At 44.5% G+C, this 22,098-nt stretch overlaps 1 protein-coding gene across 2 annotated transcripts in view; it reads left to right on the top strand.

The window, feature by feature from the left end:
- The window catches only part of LOC135395984 (neprilysin-1-like), a 207,236-nt gene that overhangs the window by 36,854 nt on the left and 148,284 nt on the right, over positions 1-22,098 (top strand). For both annotated transcript variants that reach the window (XM_064627063.1, XM_064627062.1), the window contains exon 7: positions 18,705-18,833. In XM_064627063.1, coding sequence (XP_064483133.1) covers positions 18,705-18,833 — 129 coding nt within the window. The remainder of the gene's footprint in view (positions 1-18,704; positions 18,834-22,098) is intronic.

Raw genomic sequence — 22,098 nt, 5'->3', positions numbered from 1 at the left:
GTGTCTGCCTACATGTTGCTGTGTAATTGAGCATACAAATCAGTTGTTTTTTCTCAACCCGTTTTTCGAATGTGCTTGTCTGCCTGTGGTCGGCCTTTGCATTATTCAGGTGAAACGCAGACTGGTTGGGGAATTTGCGCAGTTCAACGCAGGACGGAATTTTCACATAATGTGTGATTTTTATATAATGCAGTTGCTAGATATGTTATGATTATGTGCACGTTTTGTTCTTATCGAAAGCTTTTCTTTTTTTTTTTTGTGTGTGTGTGTGTGAAGCATGTATTTCTGCGCAGTATACAGGTTCATCTGAGCTGTACTTCAGAACACCGCATCAGCTGAGATTGCGTTTTATATCTTCATGCATTAAGAATCTGTCTTTTTCCAGCTCCTTGCCTTTGAAATGGAAGCACAGTAAGCGTGTGCCAACACCCATACATGGGAGGGGAATGCTGGAGCCATGGTTTTGTTGCTGTTGTCCTTGGCACCTGATTTGCAGAACTTAGATGCATATGTAATCGTCACCTCATCACCTTTCTACTCTAGCAGTTCAGATAATTCTTCGGTACACCAGAACGACGTGAACACCTGCTTCTCCCCAGTGGTACACCTTCTGCTCTGTGCAGCTTCAGGTGTCTGCTGGTCAGAAAGCAGTGGCTCTGTGTTGAAGGTATGACACTGCAAAATCACAATTTATTGAATAATACAGGTGTGTCACATATTTAGTCGCCATTGTAATTTGCCCATCGCATTAGGTGCCCTGGTCAGTGCTATGTTCTGCTTCCAGCCATCACTGCTAAGAGAGAAGACAGATGGAGTCATCAAGAAGTTGGTAAGCAGTTCTTTGTGCTGTAGGTCTATTTTGCTTAGAAGGGGTGGGTGGGTGGGTGGGCCTCCAAGATATGTGGAATATTTATACACCTATCTGAGCCATCGTGCAACCTCTGTCATAATGAACATAAATGCGCATACAAAGATTATGCGTAAACATGCATACATTAGGTTAATATAGAGGGTTTTTACTGAATACAGATATTTTTTTTAGAAAAAGATAAAGATAAAATTATTTATTTTAGGTACATTATATCACTGGCCTTGGACTCTACATCACATTCTGTTACTGGCATTGGACTCTACAACTGGAGCTCTACGATATCGGAGTTAGTCAATTAGATAAATGTTTGAATTATTCATTTTAGGAGTAGGTAAAGTTTGGCTAGAGTTGGAGCGTCCAATTAGGCTCACTGCAGTTAATATGCACCTTCGGAGGTCACGCTAGTAGTTTGTTTGTGCTACAGTACACATTTATGTTTTAATATCTAGTGCATATACAGGGTGTTTCATGTAAAGTGATAAAAAAAATGGAACTTGCGATGTAGGCGCTGAAACATTTGCGCGACTTTCGGTAATTACCAGTTCTGGAAGCATTTGCCACCATCGAGGAAGGCTTTGGACAATTTTTAATTGCAAGAAATTTATTTTTAGTAAGTTGAACTTCGAAAATTGCCACGCGAACCTCACTTTCTTTTTACAGCAATATGAAGTCCTACACGGATAGCGCCCAAGAGGCCCAACGACAACTATGCGAAAATAACTAAAGATGGCGTTGTGTGTAGAGCACACATAGTACTTTTTCAACAGTAAGCCAGCTTCGGCATTTTCTTTGACTATTTCGTTTATTATTGGTATTGTGGCTGCAACATACGGCAGAAAATGACTAAGGGGAAATTATTGGCAGTTATCTATATTCTATTGTGTACTGTACTTCACCTGGAATTTTCGAATTTTGACACCGCTCTGGTCGAACACTGGTCTAATTTTTGTCATTACAGGTAACCTACTTCAACTGATTCCTGTACATGACAATCGCTACAAGGAAATGGGCTTCCAGTTCGATGACCACATGTACGTCCCTCTCTTGAAAGTCCCTCTTATGTACGTTATTAAAAATAAAGTACATAGTGTGTACGTGATGATGTAGCATATCTGCTCAAAAGCACCATTTTTTTGTTTGAAAAGTTTTTTTTTTTGTCCTGCAATAGGTTCTCAAAAATGGCTTGGGTCAATCACATCACTACAGTGCTGATGAGAAACATCATCCTTTTACCCTGTTTCATTCAAATACCAAAAGCACATACCAACTCAATTTTAACCCCTGAATTATAATATGGACTTCCCGTGGAAGAGATAGAACTTATGAAATTATATTATTATCTGATAATGTGGCACTGTTTTCCTGGCACTCTTCATAATTTCACTCTTAAAATACTTGCTGAAGCCGAGAGAGGCCCATGTGTATCCTACCATCATCCATCACACAACAGATGACCTGCAAGCTTCTGCATCATTCTCTGTTTTGACCGAAGGGTTCATGGTCGGGCATCCGGAATGCTACATTCTTTACCGTTAACGTTGTGTACAGTCCTAGAGCTTAACTAATTAACTGTTACGTTTAACGTGGAATCACTCTTTGGAGCATATACAGATTGACGATGTGCACAAATTTCATAATGTACATCGATTAAGTACTACTAGTTGCTGCGCTTCATTGATTTCCATGTAACCCTCCAAATGTTGTAGAGGGGGTTGCCTTGGAAAGCCCACCCTTATTCAGTTTTTGCGTGCTACAGCTGAGTGACAAACGCCTGTGAGATTGCAAGGGCACAGCACATGTTCTTGGTATCAGGGGGCAAACTGGGAATAAATCTGGAATAGAAGTAAAATGTTACTCGAATGCATGAAACAGGATACGAAAAGATTTTGAAGACAGCGTGTAAGTGTTACTAGCAGACTTCTTATACAGCAACAATGGCAGCATCAACGGAAAGTATGCAAGTGTTACTTGAATTCTGTGGCAGCATCACCAGCCTGCACATCAGTAAGATGTTTCTGCTGTTGCCAGAACCTTTTTGCATTCTATTTTACGCATTTTTTAGGCAACTTTTCATATCGAATCACATCCGAATTGTTCTCTCAGGTAATGAGAACTCGTTCTCTCTCAGTTCGGAAATCCACAGGTACTATTTCCGTATCTGGTGTACAGGAAATATCAGGCTGGTGGGGTTTTGAAGGCACCACCGTGTAGATGACATTTGGTCTCACCGCAAATGAAAAAGAACAAGAACAAAAACATTCATCCTGGTCAAAAATTAAATAATTCAGCTGTTCACTCTAACTGGATGAAACTTGTTTCAAGATGTATAGGACAGTCAATAGCCACTACGCTCAGCAAGTGCTAGTTCTTAATCGATGTGGATCATCAGATTTGTGCAGGGTTGTGAACAACGTCAAAGTTGAGCAGGTGGTTCAGGTGTTTCAATCTAAAGAGCAAAGCATGTGTAACTTAGTCACTTAGCCTGTTACTGCTATCTTGTATCAAAGGAGTGCTAATTGTCAAAGCAATAAAATATCTTATGTTAAGCCTATAGTCTTGAACCATTCAGTAGCTTGTAAAAAATGTAGAATACCATTTGCAACAAATCATGTATTTCTGCTGTATGTTCGAACTGCCAGTACCAGTGACCAAACTAAATTTATATTTTACGTTCTGGCCAGGAACTGGTGCAGTTAGCGAGTACTACAGGGAAACAGAATTTATTGCAACGGTGCTTCGTTTTGGCGCCATTTTTTGTGTGGGGGTAGAAGGTCCCCCCCACTCCCAGGGGAATCAAGTGACTCCCCCTATGGGGTCATTTGATGCCGGTAGGAGTCGAAACAGATGCATGAACGTGGTAGTCAAATGACTCCCCTTGATGGCATCAAATGACCCCTCTGCCTTGATGGAGTCATAGTGACTCCAGGAGGGGGGTTATATATGTGGCAGGGTTTGACTCCCCCAAAGGGAGTCACCCTGACTCCCTTATTTTTTAGAGTGTAGGAGAGCATCTACGTCACTCGTTTCGTGCGTGTAACAAAGCTGCATTCCAGCCACGGGAGATCGGGCAGATTTCGGACCCCTAGGCAATGACGGGCCCCGTTGAGACAAGCTGCGCTGCACGGGGAGAATCGGTTGCGGGAACATCGCGGTCACCTCGCGGAGCAGTACAGCGCTGAAAACATAGTTCATGAAATGGGACATTGCGTACTTCTGGTACGGTTTGAAATGGCTATCTTGTTCGTTTCAAGTGGAGAGATGTTTAGAATCTACCCCACATCCCGATATTATGATAGATCAATAAGCTTCTCGTATTTTGTCTGGTAGCTAGTGCGTGACGTGAAAGTGACTGTTGTCGGCAGGGCCAGAGCCGCTTGTTTGCAAAAGCTAGGTCACGGGGAGGAGCTTAATATAGACATGACGCAAGATGCGTCACCCCGCTCTCACCTTCTCCTGCTCTCTCCGCCATCTTTATACGGCCGTCGGAGACTGTCAGCAGGCTGTCGGCGGCACCTGGTTTTACACACTTGTATGGGGCGTCGTCGGCATATACCGATTTATTACCCATATACTTTATTTCGATCGTTATTTTCATTAGACGTTTGTCACTGGTTTCTTTATTTTTATTAAAGTGCAAACGTGCGGGTTCACAAGCAGCACAAGCGGAAGTATGCGATATTATGCGACGCGAATAATCAAACACATTTCCGTGAGACCAATCGACACAGCGCTCTTTCTGTAAGTCTACTATCTACATATTGATATTTTACAACATATCACACACGGTTCATTTCAGGAATGATTGAACGGAAAATATTGCATTATTCGTCCGTAGGAAAATAAGCTGTGAATATATATATATATATATATATATATATTTCCCTGAAAATTATCTGTCATATTTTTCAATACTCTTCGAAAATCGATGCATTTCCGAAAATTCATATGCTGGGTTCACGGTTAAGTACAAGTTATTAATAATCAAATGATAAAAACAGACGTAAAATTCAGATCCGTTGGATTTGTTACTTCAATCTATTTTTGTCTCTTCTTGTCCTCGACACTGGCAATCTTCCATGGCACAGCGCGTTATCATTTTTCTGTTGTATTTGGTATTTGGGAGTCACCCATGCGGCTGCGCACTTCGTGTACGCCCACGTGACTCGCGAAAGAATGGACCGAGAACTTTCTACGCGAGGCGAGGGTCGAGGGACCAGCGCCCTCTCTATAGCAAGGGGGAGGAAGTCTTTTCGAAGGTTCAAGCAGCGAATAAGTGGCCGCGCTCGCCCAACTCCACCTAGATAGACAAGGCCTCTGCATGCTTCCCTCTCCCGTGCCGTGACGTCACGCAGTCCCGTCCCGTGCTTGGTTTGCTGCCGCGCGATTCTACATTGTTAGATGCCCTCGTCCCACTGCTTGCGTGATTATTTTATGACTGAATGAGCTTCCATTCACTAAAAACTGCACAACACACCCACAGAGCGCTACTTTCAACACTTTAATGCATACACACTGAAACCGCTGTTGTAGTGAATGAGCTTCTTAGCGTTGTAGCATGTTCGATCGACAAGTCCGGGTGCCAGGACAATTATAACACGAGTCTCATACGGATGAATTTCAGTCGTTCTGAACCCTCAAGGCATTTATGAACATGGACTTTGCTCCATAGTAACATCCTACAAAAAAAAAAAAACATTGACAAATGCAGACTGGGAGTAATGAAATTAACAGAGATCCAAGCTTTGACTTCATGCATTTTAAACTGACGCTGTCATGGTGGTCTGTGTACACGTGAGAAGTGGTGAGAAACAAAACGCCATTCACACTGTTTCCCAATGAAATAAGTATGAAAGCGTAGTCCTACCACAGAGCTGCATCCACGTCACGAGCATAAAAAATCTGTGGCACTTCCTTGTGGATGTCACACTGCCTTGATAAGGTATGTTTTCTGGAATACAGCATTTGACTAATGAAAGGCACAGTCAGACGAGTCAGTCATACAAAGTATGGCGTGCATGTAACTAATTTAGTGTGGAAACACTACAAGTACACAATACTACGTTCATGTTCATATATATGTCAGGATATATTTGTGAGTTATAGAACAAAACAAAATTTTACAGGAAAAGAAAGATGGCTTCAGTACGCAAGCATGCAGTGAGCAAGCAAGTCACGCAGTGTTGTCCACGCCTGTAGACTACCTCGGCTCATTCTCGTTATGTCGGATGCGCATGTGACTTATTATGGTCAACAACCTACTCTACTCTTGTGAAAATTTAATCATGAATTACTCACATATCCATTTGATTTTATTTATGAGCAATTGACCTGTGTTATTTTATCTAAGACGTGTCAAAGACGAAAGCAATGGGTGGACAAGATAACACAGGATGCTTTTAAAAGGCCAATTTGTTACGATTTTGGGGCCAACTATCCTATACGTATGTCTACAACACAGGGCACTTGTACTTAGCAGCGACATCAACCACACATTCAAGAACGTGCATCTCAAACATGTAATTACCATGTAGCGACGACAAGTAGCCGAGGCATACCGCAAACACAAACATGTAAGCTTCCAACGCATGCGCGCACGACCAAGTCAAACATCACAAACCACAGAAACCCATCCAGCAATCCTCAAAGGCAGGCGCTTTTGTCTGTGCAATGACGATTACGTAACATATTTCAACGCTTATTCCAAAGCTAATCAGCCGGGTCCCGATACTTAAACTACTGTTGCTAACTCTAGCGAATCTTACTCTCCTCTCGTGATCGAGTTTCGTTCCTTTGTTTGAACGGATCGCAACGGATTTTCGAACTTCACGCACGCACTTTGCAACCACAGATAACATTCAGTATCACTTGATTATCACATCAAAACAAATATTTATATGTTCACCTTTCATTATCGGCACCTTGGCGGGATAACAGTCCATCATTTCTTCGCCAGTAGGCATAAACAGCCGTTGAGTTAAAATCGTCCACCGATCCTCCATGGAAGTGCAAACTCCTTGACACTGTAATAACTACCTCCACTCTGTCCGCATATAAAACGAGGACATTTACTGCACGCAGGTCCAGATACGTTGTGCAGCCAAGAAAGGTTTTGCTGAAAAAGGAAATTGATCACACAGAAACAACGTGCTTCGCCTACGTCCGCCATAACCGCCCCAAACCAAAAGGGAGACCGTTTCCGGCCAGTGTTACCAAATTCTACAGCGGAAAAATAGCTGAAACGCCACTAAAAAGTAACTGAAAAGTAGCTAAAACACAAGCGAATATGCTAAAAGTACCTGAAATTTTCTAACATCCCTTTGAAACGATTTTTTTTTTAAATTTATGGTGCTCTGACACAATCAGGTTGATATGCAGTTTTAGAATCGAAGCTAGGCCATACATGTGCACAAAAACAATCATCAGAGCATCAGGTATCAGAGCATGTTTGGAGTTCGCCACTGTAAAGTCACCACTACCATTTAATTATGACACTGAAGTATCGCTGTTGTCTTGACGATACCCACACCAAGCCACGAGGCCACTGTGCCACTGCAAGCATGAAATCAAAAAGAATTGAGTTTATGTCTAACGCCTTATTACAAACGCAAGTTTTCAGCAACAGATTGCAGATTACAATTGCTGGAAGGCAAAGAACACATGAATTATGATGATGATTAAATTTTAATGGCGCATAAGCAACTAAACAGGAATTACACGCTTGATGACTATAAATGCGCGTATATGCGCGATTGAAGATGACAAGGTTCAAACTTCGCCGCTACTTGGGCATTAGAGTGAGGTCATATGAGTCAGGTAGACGAAAAGAGATAACGTTCGGCCGGTTCGGCTACCACACATTCTCAAAAGGAGAAAGCAACGCGAGCTTTCTTTTACTCTTTCTCAGTCGAATCGCCACACCTATGCGTCGAGTGTACTTCATCCTCGCTATCATAACTCAAAGTAGTAGTTTGTTCTCTCCAGGGGTCGGATTCACAAACGCGATCGTAAGTTACGCTAAGATGCGCTAAGACGTCGTAGCCTGTGATGCGCGTACGACTGCGTCATAAGCGCGATTCACAAAGCTATCGTAGTGGAGAGGGTACCCCCTTTGACGAGGAAGAGGAAATTGCTCGCTTCCTGTCACGTGCAGCTCGGAGAGAAACAGCCAAAGGGTGCAAGACTATGTTTTCGCTATGGTAACGATGACGAAAATTTGTATTCGCACCAGTAAGAGTCGTCCCGTTAGAAGAAGACGAAGTTGTTCGTCCCAAAATGTTTTGTTGCTGCACGTGCTCTCGGTCTTTCGGTAGCCATAATGGATGCCACGCAATTACAGGGAAACGCCTTCGATGACACAGCAAATATATTCCCAGTATGTTCGTCTCGGGGAGGGGGTGGGTTGTTTTGAGAGAGGGTGTTTTTAAGCGGTGTATGGCACCCAGTTTTGCAACTTTTATGGCTTTTGCCTTTCTTGCAGACAATTTGGAGTGGTGTTGGGGGTGTCTTAGCGGGGTGTAGGGGATGTTTGAAAAATCCCTGCGACCCGATTTTACGGAGCACAAAGTTGAAGCATTTGTTGAAGGTTACCAAGCAACAAAGTGCCTCAATGTCACTTCCGGGATGGTCTCGAATGTTCTGTGGCAAAGTGCAACGCGTTGGCGCGTATTACGGCGTCTTTGTTTGCCGTCTCCAAACCCACCGCTGCCAAATAACGCCGCCATCTTTCTTCGTAAGACTGCTCGGGAGCTCTCGCAGGATTCCGCCGTAAGCTGCGAAGATTTTGCGACGCGCGCCCTTCGTGAATCTACACTTCGTCGTAACTTTCCCGTACGACGGAGATACGACAGATTCCGTCGCACGAGCTCTTTGTGAATCCGACTTCTGATGTTTAGTATATACTTCACTAATATGCACAAGATGACGTTACATATGTCCCAGATCCCATATGTCAAAACCCTAGGTCACGGAGCAGCCCTAGACCTAGAGCGCCTAGGGTGCAGAGCCCCTAGAACCATCAGCCACTAGACCCGAACCAACATGGAACTAATAGAACCACTCTGTGCATTTTTACATGAGCCCTTCTGTGAGAGGCTGTTGTCCATTGACCAACCTTCCAAAAAAATATGCCAGATAAAAGCTAGAACCCCCGAAAAAAGCTAAATCTGGAGCTAGGTATCGAACAATTAACCAGTTTAGCTACTCGTAGCTGAACAAAACTTTTAGTAGCTAGTTGCCGCTAAAGGTAGCTAAATCTAGCTACAAAATAGCTAAATTGGCAACACTGTTTCCGGCACCGATTATTCCAGGTACAGAGAGGGTGACTAGGCGAGGGGCAGTAGAAAGGGCCTAGCGTTGGAGAGAACTCGTGCGCTTTCGTTTGTTTGTTTTTTTTTCTTCTCCTTTTTGTTAGCATGGCAGCGAGAGTTGCGGTTTGCGCACGTGCGCTCCCGGTTGCGTTTCGCGGCTTGGCATATCGGGGGTTGATGAAGAAATCCTGCTTAACCAAAGAGAGACCTGGGGTCGGATTCACAAACGCGATCGTAATTTACGCTAAGATGCGCTAAGACGTCGTAGCCTGCGACACGCTTACGACGGCGTCATAAGCGCGATTCACAACGCTATCGTAGTGGAGAGGGTACACTTTTTGACGAGGAAGAGGAAGTTGCTTGCTTCCTGTCACGTGCACCTCGGAGAGAAACAGCCAAAGGGTGCGAGACTATGGGTGCGTCCGAATAGTGATGCGTCGCACATGCCGTCATAGTGTGCGTCACATGTGCGCCTTTGAGCCAAAGTATTCGGACGAGCACTCTGAGCACCGCTACGCGCGCCATCTGGTGCTGATCGTCTGCAACGTCTATTTAATAAAAAAGGCTCCAGAGGGCGCATAGCATGAGGTGCTACAAAATCGGCCGTAGTAGCAGACGACAATAATTTCTCGGAATTCAGCATGGACACCGAGGCAGTTTTCATTTGTCTTGCAGTTTATCTACATGCGCAGAGAGAGTGAGGTCGACATTCCAAACAATGTGTGTAGAAGTCGTGCACGACAACTGACGGCAGGACGAAAAGTAAGCAGAGCGTAGTAACGTTCCCAAAAGGAGCACTCCGGAAGAGAAGAGACTACGAGAACTCTAATTCTGACAACAGTAGCGTGCTGTAGTACTGGGATCGGCTTGCTGCACATTTATCCTGCCCAAGGCACCCTGCAATCGTGCATGACACCCATCATGCAACCTCGTGAGCAACGGTTGTGTTCTGACAACTTATCCAAGGCTGAAAGCGACAATCCCGCACGGGGAGCATTTGTGTGTAGTTTTATTAATCTATTCGCAAATAAATCATAAAACCGTTAAACAAGTTCGGTCTGCTCCGTAAAACGTCGTGTTTCGTTTAACATTCCTACTTCAATACTTGTTGGGGACTGGCAGCGACGGCGTCTCCCGGGTTGCTTATCACCGATCACCTCATCTTATGGGTCTTCCTCCCGATTTTCCAGACCTTTCAGCCTATCTTCCTGCATTTCTCATTCCCGTGGAGAGGTGCGAAAACTCGTGTCGCTTTAAAATTAACTAAAGAGCGAAGGATAAAATGTTTAGTGCTACACGTATCTCATATGAGAGACTAAACTCACAAGCGTAATTGTTCCGCTCTGTTTCGCCTTCGCGGTATGCCCATTTATCGTGGTATGCTGCAAACGAAAGAGCCGCCAGCCGCCGAAAACTGTTGTCTGCTAAGCTGTTCGACGAACGCGCCCTGCCCCGAACCACGGCAAAAGCGGGAAACGCGAAACGCACTCCGCGAAGTCTGCATCGGAGGAGACTTCTCAAAGTGCGCCTTCTGTGACGCATGTGCGCCTATGGAGAATTCGGATGGCGCACCATTATGGCGGCACTTCCGGTGTGCGGTATGCGGTGACGCATCTCAGACTATTCGGACGCACCCTATGTTTTCGCTATGGTAACGATGACGAAAATTTGTAATCGCACCAATAGGAGTCGTCCCGTTAGAAGAAGACGAAGTTGTTCGTCCCAAAATGTTTTGTTGCTGCACGTGCTCCCAGTCTTTCGGTAGCCATAATGGATGCCATGCAATCACAGGCGAAACGCGTTCGATGGCACAGCAAATATATTCCCAGTATGCAGTGGCGTATCTAGAGCTACCTGCGCCCATGGCAACATGGTTAACGTGATGTCCTTGGGGATGCGTTTTCGTGTGGTCCGCACTAGGTTTCACACTACAACCTCCCTAATGGCGGTTGCTTTAGATCATTTATGAATGTGCCAGGTTGAGTGCGCGACCTGGCACATTCACACCCGACCACGTAATGGCGCCCCTGTTCACCTGGCGCCCATGGCACCTGTCCACACCTGCCACACCCTAGATACGCCACTGCCAGTATGTTCGTCTCGGGGAGGGGGTGGGTGAAGGTGTTTTGTAAGCGGTGTGTGGCACCCAGTTTGGAGCTTTTATAGCTTCTTTTGCCTTTCTTGCAGACAATTTGGAGGGGTGTTGGGGGTGTCTTAGCGGGGTTGTAGGGGATGCTTGAAAAATCCCTGCGACCCGATTTTACGGAGCACAAAGTTGAAGCATTTGTTGAAGGTTACCAAACAAAAAAGTGCCTCAATGTCGCTTCGGGGATGGTCTCGAAGGTTCTGTTGCAAAGTGCAATGCGTTGGCGCGTATTACGGAGTCTTTGTTTACCGTCTCCAAATCCACCGCTGCCAAATACGCCGCCATCTTTCTTCGTAAGACTGCTCGGGAGTTCTCGCAGGATTCCGCCGTACGCTGCGAAGATTTTGCGACGCGCGCATTTCGTGAATCTACACTTCGTCGTAACTTTCCCGTACGACGGAGATACGACAGATTCCGTCGCACGAGCTATTTGTGAATCCCACCCCAGACGAGTCAGAGACAGCATGATACATACATGCGCAAGAGCACTGCAAACGTTTTGTTTATTACTACCGTGATATTAACAAGATGAAAATTGCACTGAATCGGCTCGCGGAATGTCAATCAGAACTGCAGGACGGCATCTCTAGATCGAACGGTCTGACTGTAAGAGGTTCTCCTACAAAGGGCTGCTCCAATCAGGGAAAATAAAATTAGAAAAATTGGCCTAAGTCTTTTCGACGAAACTTGATAAAAAGATATGCGCAAAGACGAGAGCACTGGACGTCACGGTGCCGAAATGGATCAAAGGCTACCGAAATGAGACTGACGTACCATGTACCTGGTCCTGTAATTTCATGTAACTTCAATTTTCCTAGTAAACTTTCTTCCTGATTTCCTAATAAACAGGCTTTCAGTAATGGCATGTGTATTCCACTGCAGTGATTTATCCAGACTGCCCTACACCCCCAAATGTTTGGAGACATCCCCCTAATTTTTTTCCAGTTTAAATGACAGCTGAGCCTCAAGAGGACCTTGAAATACCCTTCAATTTTTGTTCCCAAATTTCGTGGGAACCATGATAATTATGACTCCCCCCACCCACACACACACAACTTTTTTTTTGCAACATCCTCCATGCTCGTTATTCTGGATAAAGCAACTATACACGTATTAAATATCTTACTATGCTGGTAATTATTAATGAAAGGCACTATCTATTGCATAGCTATCTCAGGCACTTGAGGCTTTGTTATTTGTCCTTTCTATGTGTTCCAGCCTCAGTACATCAATTCCCACCTGGTAATTATGTTTTCTAATGAAAATAGGTGAATGTGATAACAACAGTTGTACAAGTTACTTAATTGAAGGGATGTAGCTGTTGGGGATGGTTATCGACATCGTTTCATTTACGGTTCGATATATAATGCAATTTAGTTACTATGGCATCTGTATGAAGTTCACGCCCCCCACTACGAGTGGTGTTGCCCGCTCTTCTCACTATTTATTATTACGACAGGAATGCACATCGAGCGTCTGCGCTAAATTCCTCACTCGAGTACACGTTGCACACAAAATGCAATTTGGTTGCATGTATTTGTTTCTGGAAGTACTTATGTCCACTACTTGTCTCTTAACAACTTGGAAATACGAACTTTGTAGTTATGTTGATGGCAATCGTGACAGCACTCGCGGGCCGGCACATATCAGCCGCCGCATACAGCAAGCCAGCAAGGCCAGCAAGCTCAAGACGCCCGGGAGAGAAGGACAACACCGTTTCCGGGAGACTCTTTTCGGCTGTAGTTCGAATCACACGGCAAGGTCGCTTCTGCCCGCGCGCTGCTCGCTGGGAGTTCTTCTAGCTGCGCAGAGATGGGGAATGTGGACATGTGCTCGTAGTTTTATAAGGTAAATGCGTTTTACGCGTACTACTGCATAGCCTTGCTGGATGGACATGACATGAGTTTGTGTAAAACCGACAGTGGTTCGCTACAATGAATGCATTCAGGTGGTTCTTTCCTCTCGAGCGAAACTGGGAAGTGTCTGAAGTTTCACCGCTTCGCCCGGGTCAGAGCCGTAATATACTGCACTGCACTCCGGCCAAAATAGGGAAGCCGATCGACGACAGCGCTGGGTATCTAGCACTCAAACTCATACTCCAACCCAACCGCTACACAACACGAGCCGTCCGAAACGGACGCCGGCGACTCCGTGGACGCCGGTTCCAGCCGGCACCAGCCGACGCGCTGTCGCCTTTTTGAGCGCTCGGGAACAAATTTGAAAACGGCCAATCATCGCTCAGAAAACGAATTGATCCTCATGGGAACCAATCAGTAATCACTAGCCACCGGATGTCTCCATGACGTTCAATTTATGACGTTTTCTGACGTCCGATGACGTGAAACGCATGAAGCGCCTCACTTTATCCCGCAAAGGAACTGGCGAGTTTCGCGCCCTTGCTACAGCCGAAAAGAGTCTCCCATCGTTTCCCCTCCAATCTCTTCTCTGCCTCCTCACCCTCTCTGTACCCGGAATCGGTGCTGGAAACGGTCTCCCAAACCAAAAACACAGCGACACGTAGCCCCCTAGGCGAAGTGCATCATGCAACGGGTAATTTTAAATATTATTTCCTACCGATTTTCGGCTTTGCGCAGAGAATTAAGCATCATTTTTCTCAAATTAAATAACAGTGCCCCATAATAATCATCAGACCGCCACATGATGACGACCATCGCCATTCTCAGCCTGCAGTTAGTCTGTTTCGGTTTCTGTGTTACTGTTGCATTTTCGTGTTATGAAAACACCGTTCCGGGGAAAGTGGCACGCCAATTATATGCGTGTATCTGTGTGTGTAATTATAGAACGCTCACTTGAAGGCATTGCGAATGATGTCAGATCACAACAAGGATAACTCGTGATATCCCCAGAAAATTATAAGAAAACGATAAGCGGAAAGCAGAAAACGATATATGAACAAAGGACCAGCATAGCCTATGTGTTACTTCAATATTGTTTGCCTATTTTTAGATCCCTATCATGCGTCAAGGAATAAATATTGAATTATTTCGTTCACGTGTACCAACGCATCCCATCTGCCCTTTTTGATAAATTAATGAACCATATATGTTACTGGCTCTCCAATGATATGAGTAGCACTAGGCGAAATTCAATGATTGTTCCAAAGCCTAACCAGCCGGGTTCTGTTTCCTAAATTTCTGTTGCTAGCGCCAGCGTATCTTTTTCTCCTCGAATGACAAACACAACTTTATGTTATTATTATTATTATCATTGTGTTATGTAAACAGTGCAAACAGCTTGATTGTGTGTCATAAGCTTAAAAACCAACGTGAACAAATCCGCGTTAACAGGTTTCAGTTTGGAAAAATATCTATGATAATGGTGAAAATGTTACGGCATGCACAAAGCAGCAACCATGTCACGGTGATCCGCACATAGCGTGTACATTTTACATCTAGTCGTGCTACAGTTAAATATGAGTGATTTTCTATCCCTGCCGAGAGATTCTGTACACACAGAAGTTTGCCGTATGGAGATCTGTACGGCCGTCACAGAAGTCCGCAGACTCGCTCTACGGAATTTGAACGGCTGCCATAGAGTTCCGTACACACTCTCTATGGAACCCGTACGGCCACCACAGAAGTCCGCACATGCCATATGGATTCCATAGGTGCACCTTAGCAGTCCGTACACGTAGTGTTTGAAGACCATATGCTTGCCATAGCAATTCCCGGTAAAACCATGATTTCATAGCGTTCCATAGCATTTCCATTCAAAGTCGTAAGAGACCACAAAAGTCCATACATAATCTATATGGACTTTTATAGTTTATATGGACTTTTATAGTACAGGGCGATACTAACAGTGCCATTTGATCAGAGCGTTCTACGGGTGCCATTCGTGACGTAGTCAATGTTGCATCCAAAAACACATGTACCTGTAATTGTACGCCTCAAAGTACAACTTTTGCACGTATTCTGAAGTATGCTAGACCTGTTCCGAACGAAGTATCAGAAGCTACACGAGTCCAAACGAGTAGTAAAGCTGAACTCACCTTAGTTCGTGCTTTCGTATACTCGTAACAAAAGAAGCTGTAGTTGCTCGGCTTGCCGCTGTGTACGCAATTATTCCGTAAGTTGTGAGCACAAACACTGCAGTAGAATCCCGTTCTTCCAAAGTACAAGCTGATGCGCTGTTTCACATCGGGAAAACGGGTGAATTCGTCTTCGAAATAGGCTCTCTGCCGAACACAACCGCAACAAGCGGATGCCATGTTGTATTCCCATCCGACGGTATTGAGTGACGTCACGGAGCTATGGAGGGGCCTTGTGTACCTAGGTGGTGTTGGCTCGCCCCGGAATGTCCAGAGGCTTTGCTCCGCCCTCGTGACCTCCTTTCCACCTAATTATCGCTCGCAGCAACAATAGATGTCCCAACTCTTGGACGACATGGGATAACTTCGCCAATAATCATGGTGGTTACCGTGGTACAGAGAGAATCCCAATGAAGACTACTGGGGGATGCTCGTAAGTTTTCTGTGGTGGGTAGTTCTATTGGACTACCCAAATCCCAGAGCAAGAGGGGTAGCACAATCTTCTCTCTCCTGTGCCAACATCGTCTCTCCCCTCCCTCTTTCGCACTCCCCTCTTCTACCTCCCTTGGGAGCACCCAGCCGCCATTCCACAGCAGGCTGACGGCACCTTCCCCCTCATCACCCCCACACCCAACTTTTGGAAACAGCTAAACGGATGGGCAGGACATCGCAGTGCGGGACATGAGCAAAGAAATTTCTGCTGCCAGTATACTCCCAATGAAAAGATGTTCCCTGTTGCGAATCACGACCAAAGGTAACGGCTGCATCCACTCATGGTTAAGACAGTAATATTTGTTCACTACAGCTCTTCTGTCATCAAAGAATACGTTTCAGACCGAATAAAATAATGGCATTACTTGAGAACTGATTCGCACGAATTTATTGCCTCAGGAATATTGCTGTTTCATAGGGGCGTTATGCTAATCAGAGCGCCGAACCGAACCGAAACCGAAAACCGAAATTAACCGTTATGTTTAGCTGGAACTGAACCGGAACTGAACCCTTCTGAGCGCCATCTTGGAGCTGAACCGAACCGATCTAAAAACTTCGGTTACCGGTTCGGATTGGTGTGTGCCGCCTGCTATCTATCCCATCGTCTGGTGGCGACATCCGTTTTATGTGACATAATACTCGAGATCTGGCGGACCATTCGGTAGCGCGGGACATACAAGGCGAAGGGTGAAGGAAGTTGTCCTCTCGCCGCAGCTTATAGAAGAAACATGTTTTGTCATGTTTGTCATTTCTGGAATGGAACTACGAAATTTGCCAATGCGATGTAACGTGGTTTGGCAGAAAGAGGGAACTTTTCACGTCAGATTTACCCCATCCCGTTATGAAGTACATTCCCTACGGCATTGAAGTTGGTAATACAATGATAGCTACAATGGCAATTTGCCTGTCTGCTTATCGAATCCGCGAGTCTTCTTCTCTGCCCGGCGATTTTGTTCAGCGATTACCATTGTATCGGGCTATAATCGGTAATGTATCTTCGAGTAGCATGAGATAAATGTGAGATGCGCTTTCGGTCTATGAGGAAAACGTTACATTCACTTTACAGACTTCGGACTTCAATTGACGCGATTTAATTAATTCGATAAAATGAATAAAATGAATTCTATGTGGCCAAAGTTCCATATAGATGAATATTTTTGCCTGTATATCTCCTCCAGCGTTCCTTCTATCTTTGACATGATTACTAAGACATCCTGTAAATTGGCTTTTATACTACCCCCTTTGTTGCGAAATATTCATCAGCTGCAGCCAACTGTGGTGCTTGGATAGGAAAGCCGTAATTTGGATACCAGAAGCAAAAGTTTTTCAAACGTGCCGGTTCAGACTCGACGGTATTCACGTTGAAGCTGCGTACCTCCCATCGTAAGATTTTTTCTGTGCCCCATAACGGTGCCCGTTTCACTTTCTTTTCTCCATATGTGTTAAACTGCTTATAAGTGATAGAATGCTTAAAAAGCATCGAATTGGTATCATATACCAAGAAAGGTAATAATAATTCAGGACCACTGTGGCGACGTAAAGCTCAGACTTGCTATCCTTTCTAAGCATTCCATCACTTATAAGTCGTTTAGCACCTACAGAGAAAAGAAACTGAAAGGGACGCCATTATGAGGCCTACAAATATTTCGGGTATTCCGCAAAAAAATGTAATTTTTGAAAGGCGCGGCAGTAATGATCACGCCGCCGGCGGCGGACAAAAACAGCATCTGCGCACACCTCTACCTCTACTCCAGATACTGCGCTGGGATCAGTTGTCTTTTGTGTGAGTGAGTGTGTGTGTGTGTTTGGCGCTACCGTGTGAGTACATTTTTGGTCACCAATAGTTGTTTGTGGTCTGAGTTGTCAACAAGTAGCTGGAAATCTGCGCAAACCACGGAATCGACGAAAATATACGACTTGCGTGTGACCGTGTGTTGGTCGTCGGTATAGGTAAACATGTGTCTCGCTTTTTCTGCCGTTGCTTGTCTGCATCATGCTATATTGTGTCACGTCTGTCGTTCCAACGATTGATTATTCTAGCAGAAATGCTTCACAATAATGGTAAAATAGATAACATGCTTTACAATGGAAATTTGGAGGAAGAGAGTTGGAAGTGTCGGTACGATCTTGACGTAGCAACAAGAACAACAAAGCGCGTTTGCAGGCTGAGGGCTCGGCTATGTGTGATAGGCTCCTCTCGGCTGCTCCGCGAACGCTCAGGCAGCGCGGCTTTTCGAAACGCACGTGTGAACGAGCGTTAAGCGTGGCCGTGAATTTGCCGCCGGTTTCCGCAATTTTTAGCCATAACTACGGCCCCTCAATACCCTTTCTGCTCTGGAATTTCCGGCGAAAGGTTCACTCAGGGCGCCCGGGGATGTTCTTGGAGGTTATTGTAATCTTCGTGTTCTCTACGTGAGAATGGCTTACGCACATCAACGTGGCTTCGCCTGATTCGAGCACGAATCGTCTTGTGGTGTCCTGTTCTCGGCGGGACCTCGCCGGGATTATTACCATTGTAGTATGGAATGTATCTTGCAATGGAATGGGGGTAAACCCGACATTCACTTTCCGTTTCTAGCAAAGAAAACAAATTAAATAAAAAAGCGTGGGATTGACTTCGCAAATTTCCAAGTGCAATTCAGAAAATTCAGTTTCTCGCGACATAGAATCAATAAAAGCGCTCAGATGTGATGGCGAAATCGTCCACGAGACAAACTGGGTTTCAGTCAGATAGTAAGTTTTATTAATATGATCTTCTAAGAGGTTAGGTAAAAACACCCTGCATGTTGGAGGTGCCTTTCATGCTCCTTTAATTATGTATTCTTGTGCACTATATAGTGCCTGGGCAGATTCGTCAACAAAGACATAGGGAGCTTACTTTACGGCCACGACCAGCAGCGACAACAAGAGGAAGATTGCTTTGTGATAACAGAAGGATTTATGACATACGCCTGGACGTATCCCGAGGTAAAACCATGCTTTAAAATCTACTCCCGTTGCAGTAAACGAATTAGCCTATTTGTAGTCACTTCTTGCATGGTCCTATCACCATGGAACCGCGAATATTGACGGTTCTCAGCAACAGTGACAGCAGTACTGCCAGGTGGCAAATTGCCCAGTTTGCCGCTAGGTGCTCGACCATTGCGAATTTTCCTTGGCGAGTTAGCCGCACAACAGGTACCCGCACCGACAATCACCACGAGCCGTCGCAATTCCACATAAGAAGGATACGCTTTATTAGTTAGAACTAATTATTTAATGAAATCAACTTCCAACCCACACATCAAAAGAATATGCCGTTCTACATTAGATATTTTTATTATTCTAATTCAAGAATATGCAATAATTTCAAATCAACAAAGTAAGGTGTAGCAACATGTTGGAACAAGTCATAGAAAGCATTGAGTATTTTATGTGACAACACTCACCACTATGTTAATATGTGAGGTACAGAGTCAAAGTGACCGATATCACAGAATCAAGTGGACAGAGGGACAGAATCGGTGACTCCACGCGCACCGACAATCACCATGAGCCGTCGCATTTCCACACAGAAAGGATACACATTTTATTCAAGACCTACTTTATATAACCAACTTTCAGCCATGCACAGAATAGACATGACTCAGTACACATACAGTTATACACTCGACATTTTTTATTATCCTACTTCAAGCAATATGCAACGATTTCAATCGACACAGATAGGTGTAGCAACATATAATAACTAGCATTAATTATTCTATATCACTGTGTTCTTATTATTTGAAACCAGAATCAGAGCGAGACATATTATTTAAGCCTACTATTTAAAGCTACCAGTACGATTCTATCAACAGAAGACAGAATCCCAGTGACAATAATTTAAAACTGGACTCACCACAAATTCTACACTGTCAGGTGGTATCAAAGAATCAGATGTATAGCGGAAGAAAATCAAAGCAAGTGATACCAAAGAATGAAATCGATAGACGGATAGCATTAAATACAGAGAAGAACAGAATCTAAGCGAGCTATGTCAAAGAACGGATAGAGTGGCCGATTTAAAGCGCCCTATTATTACTTTACATGTGCTCTTACAATCGTTTTTCGAACTCATCACAAATGTTACACCACCTGTGGAATCGAATCGAAGCGAACGAAATTCTTATGCAACCAATAATTAAATCTGCGAAGACCGTTCATAGGAAATCCAGTATCAAAGCGAGCAATTATTGTTTCATATGTAATATCGTAATTGTTTCTTGCACTCATACACTATGTACATATCTTTGATCACGTTACACGAAATACACTGCTCTATCATTAACCGGGGACACAAACTGTAATTAAGAAGATATTCCTGTACAATACAATTGTTATGAGACCACTACTAAGCTTGCTGCACGCCATTCTCGCGACAGATCAACGGAAATTTCTACATACAGGACGCACCAACAGCGAAATCACACAATGCTTCGAAATAAACATGTGAAACTTTCAGATTGGTTAGCATGTTACAAAAATCCTGAATAGGAACACGTGGCAACAACTAAGGGCGCAATGCGAAATACTTCTACACTAGCTACAGGATATCAGGACAAATTCACCTCTTCTATGATTGCGATAAAATATCAAAACTTTTCATTGGAAACTATACACAAGCAGTCTGAAGGATTCTGAAATGCGGTACGAATGTTACATCTGAAATTAGTTGAATGATTTCTATAAGCTCACTCTTTGTGCATGGCACCTGGATTAAATCAGATGGCACGCGGTATAATTCAGATGGCACGTGGATCATAATGGGTGGGAAAACCTGTAGTGAACGCTTTAAACTACACAAGCACGCACCTTGGAATAGTTGGAGCATATAAAAACGCACACTCGAGAGTTGAAACAGAGGCAGACACATCATCATTGGGCCTACAACACCGCGCATAATTACCACAGTCAATGACAGGTAAACAAGGAACATACTATAGCATAATAGTTCACTTACACACTGAATTATTATTGAAAAATAAATGCAAAATATAACACAATGAATACGGCTGTGCACTTATTTGCCTACCCAGGCGAAAAAATGAACTGGGAAGGCAACTGGTACCAGTTTGTTCCCAGTTGCCTCCAACTGGTCATGAACTGGAACCAAGTGGGATCAAACTGGCGGCAACTGGAAACTAAAGTGGTACCAGTTCAAGCTGGGCTGGTGGCAACTGGAAAGTGAAGTGGTACCAGTTCAAGCTGGGCTGGTGTCAACTGGACATGAACACTGGTACCAGTTCAAACTGGGCTGGTGGCAACTGGACATGAGCTGGTACCAGTTCAAGCTGGGCTGGTGGCAACCAGAGTGTCGGAGCGAACCGAAAACCGGAACCGAAAACAAAAAAAAAAACGCTATTTTGGTGCGAACCGGACCGGAATCGAAACCGTCTACGTTTTTTTCGCTCAGGAGGGAAACCGAAAAGTATATGTAACGGTTTTCGGTCCAAGAAAAAACTTCGCCGGTTTGGACTACGGATAGGCGAATGAAACAGACGTCGTGTGCTCTCAAGTCATGTCATGGATACTATACGAGGGTTACGGTTACGGTGGAATGTATGTCGGTATACTATGACCCTTAGGCTCCCTTTGTAATGGTTTATCGTTCGCGCACGCACACAGACTTAGAGGTACATGTGACTCTCTAGCAATGTGCCGTAGTGTTCGTTTTAATTTGATCCCCGCAAACTCTCCTCAACTAAACAGCGACCAAGGGGGCTGCACAACAGCTTCTTTATCGGTAATGTCGCGCAACGCGTCCCTTGTTTGAGAGCAGCTAAGTTCAAGCCCGTGCGAAGTGGCAACTCTTTTGTGGACAGGACACGAAGAAAATAAAACGGAGCCGTCGAGCGCGCTTGTGAGTGAAGGTGTTCCTCGATTTGCGTCCTACTCGTGCGGTGGTGCTTGCTGGCAAGACAGTAGCAACAGACATTCGGATGGGACGCGATCGCTCCAATCCAGCAAGAAAGTACTTTACGTATGACATCACGACAAACAAGTCCGTTTGTAGCATGTTCTTCAAGAAAGGAGAAAGCCCATTTGAACAGACAGTAACCTACAGGAACCAGGAGCTACCAATTTCACAGCTGCCTATTAATATTAAATACCATGTATGCGGAATAAACGGGTTTACATTTTGTAACATTGATTTTTTTTTGTGGGGATGAATATTCCCAGCAGAAGCGGAACCGGTTAAAAACCGGTATGA

The sequence above is a fragment of the Ornithodoros turicata genome, chromosome 5, assembly GCF_037126465.1.
Source record: "Ornithodoros turicata isolate Travis chromosome 5, ASM3712646v1, whole genome shotgun sequence".
Taxonomy (NCBI): Eukaryota; Metazoa; Arthropoda; class Arachnida; order Ixodida; family Argasidae; genus Ornithodoros; species Ornithodoros turicata.
Note: the sequence above shows the minus strand (reverse complement) of the source record. Positions and strands in the feature narration are given on the sequence as shown.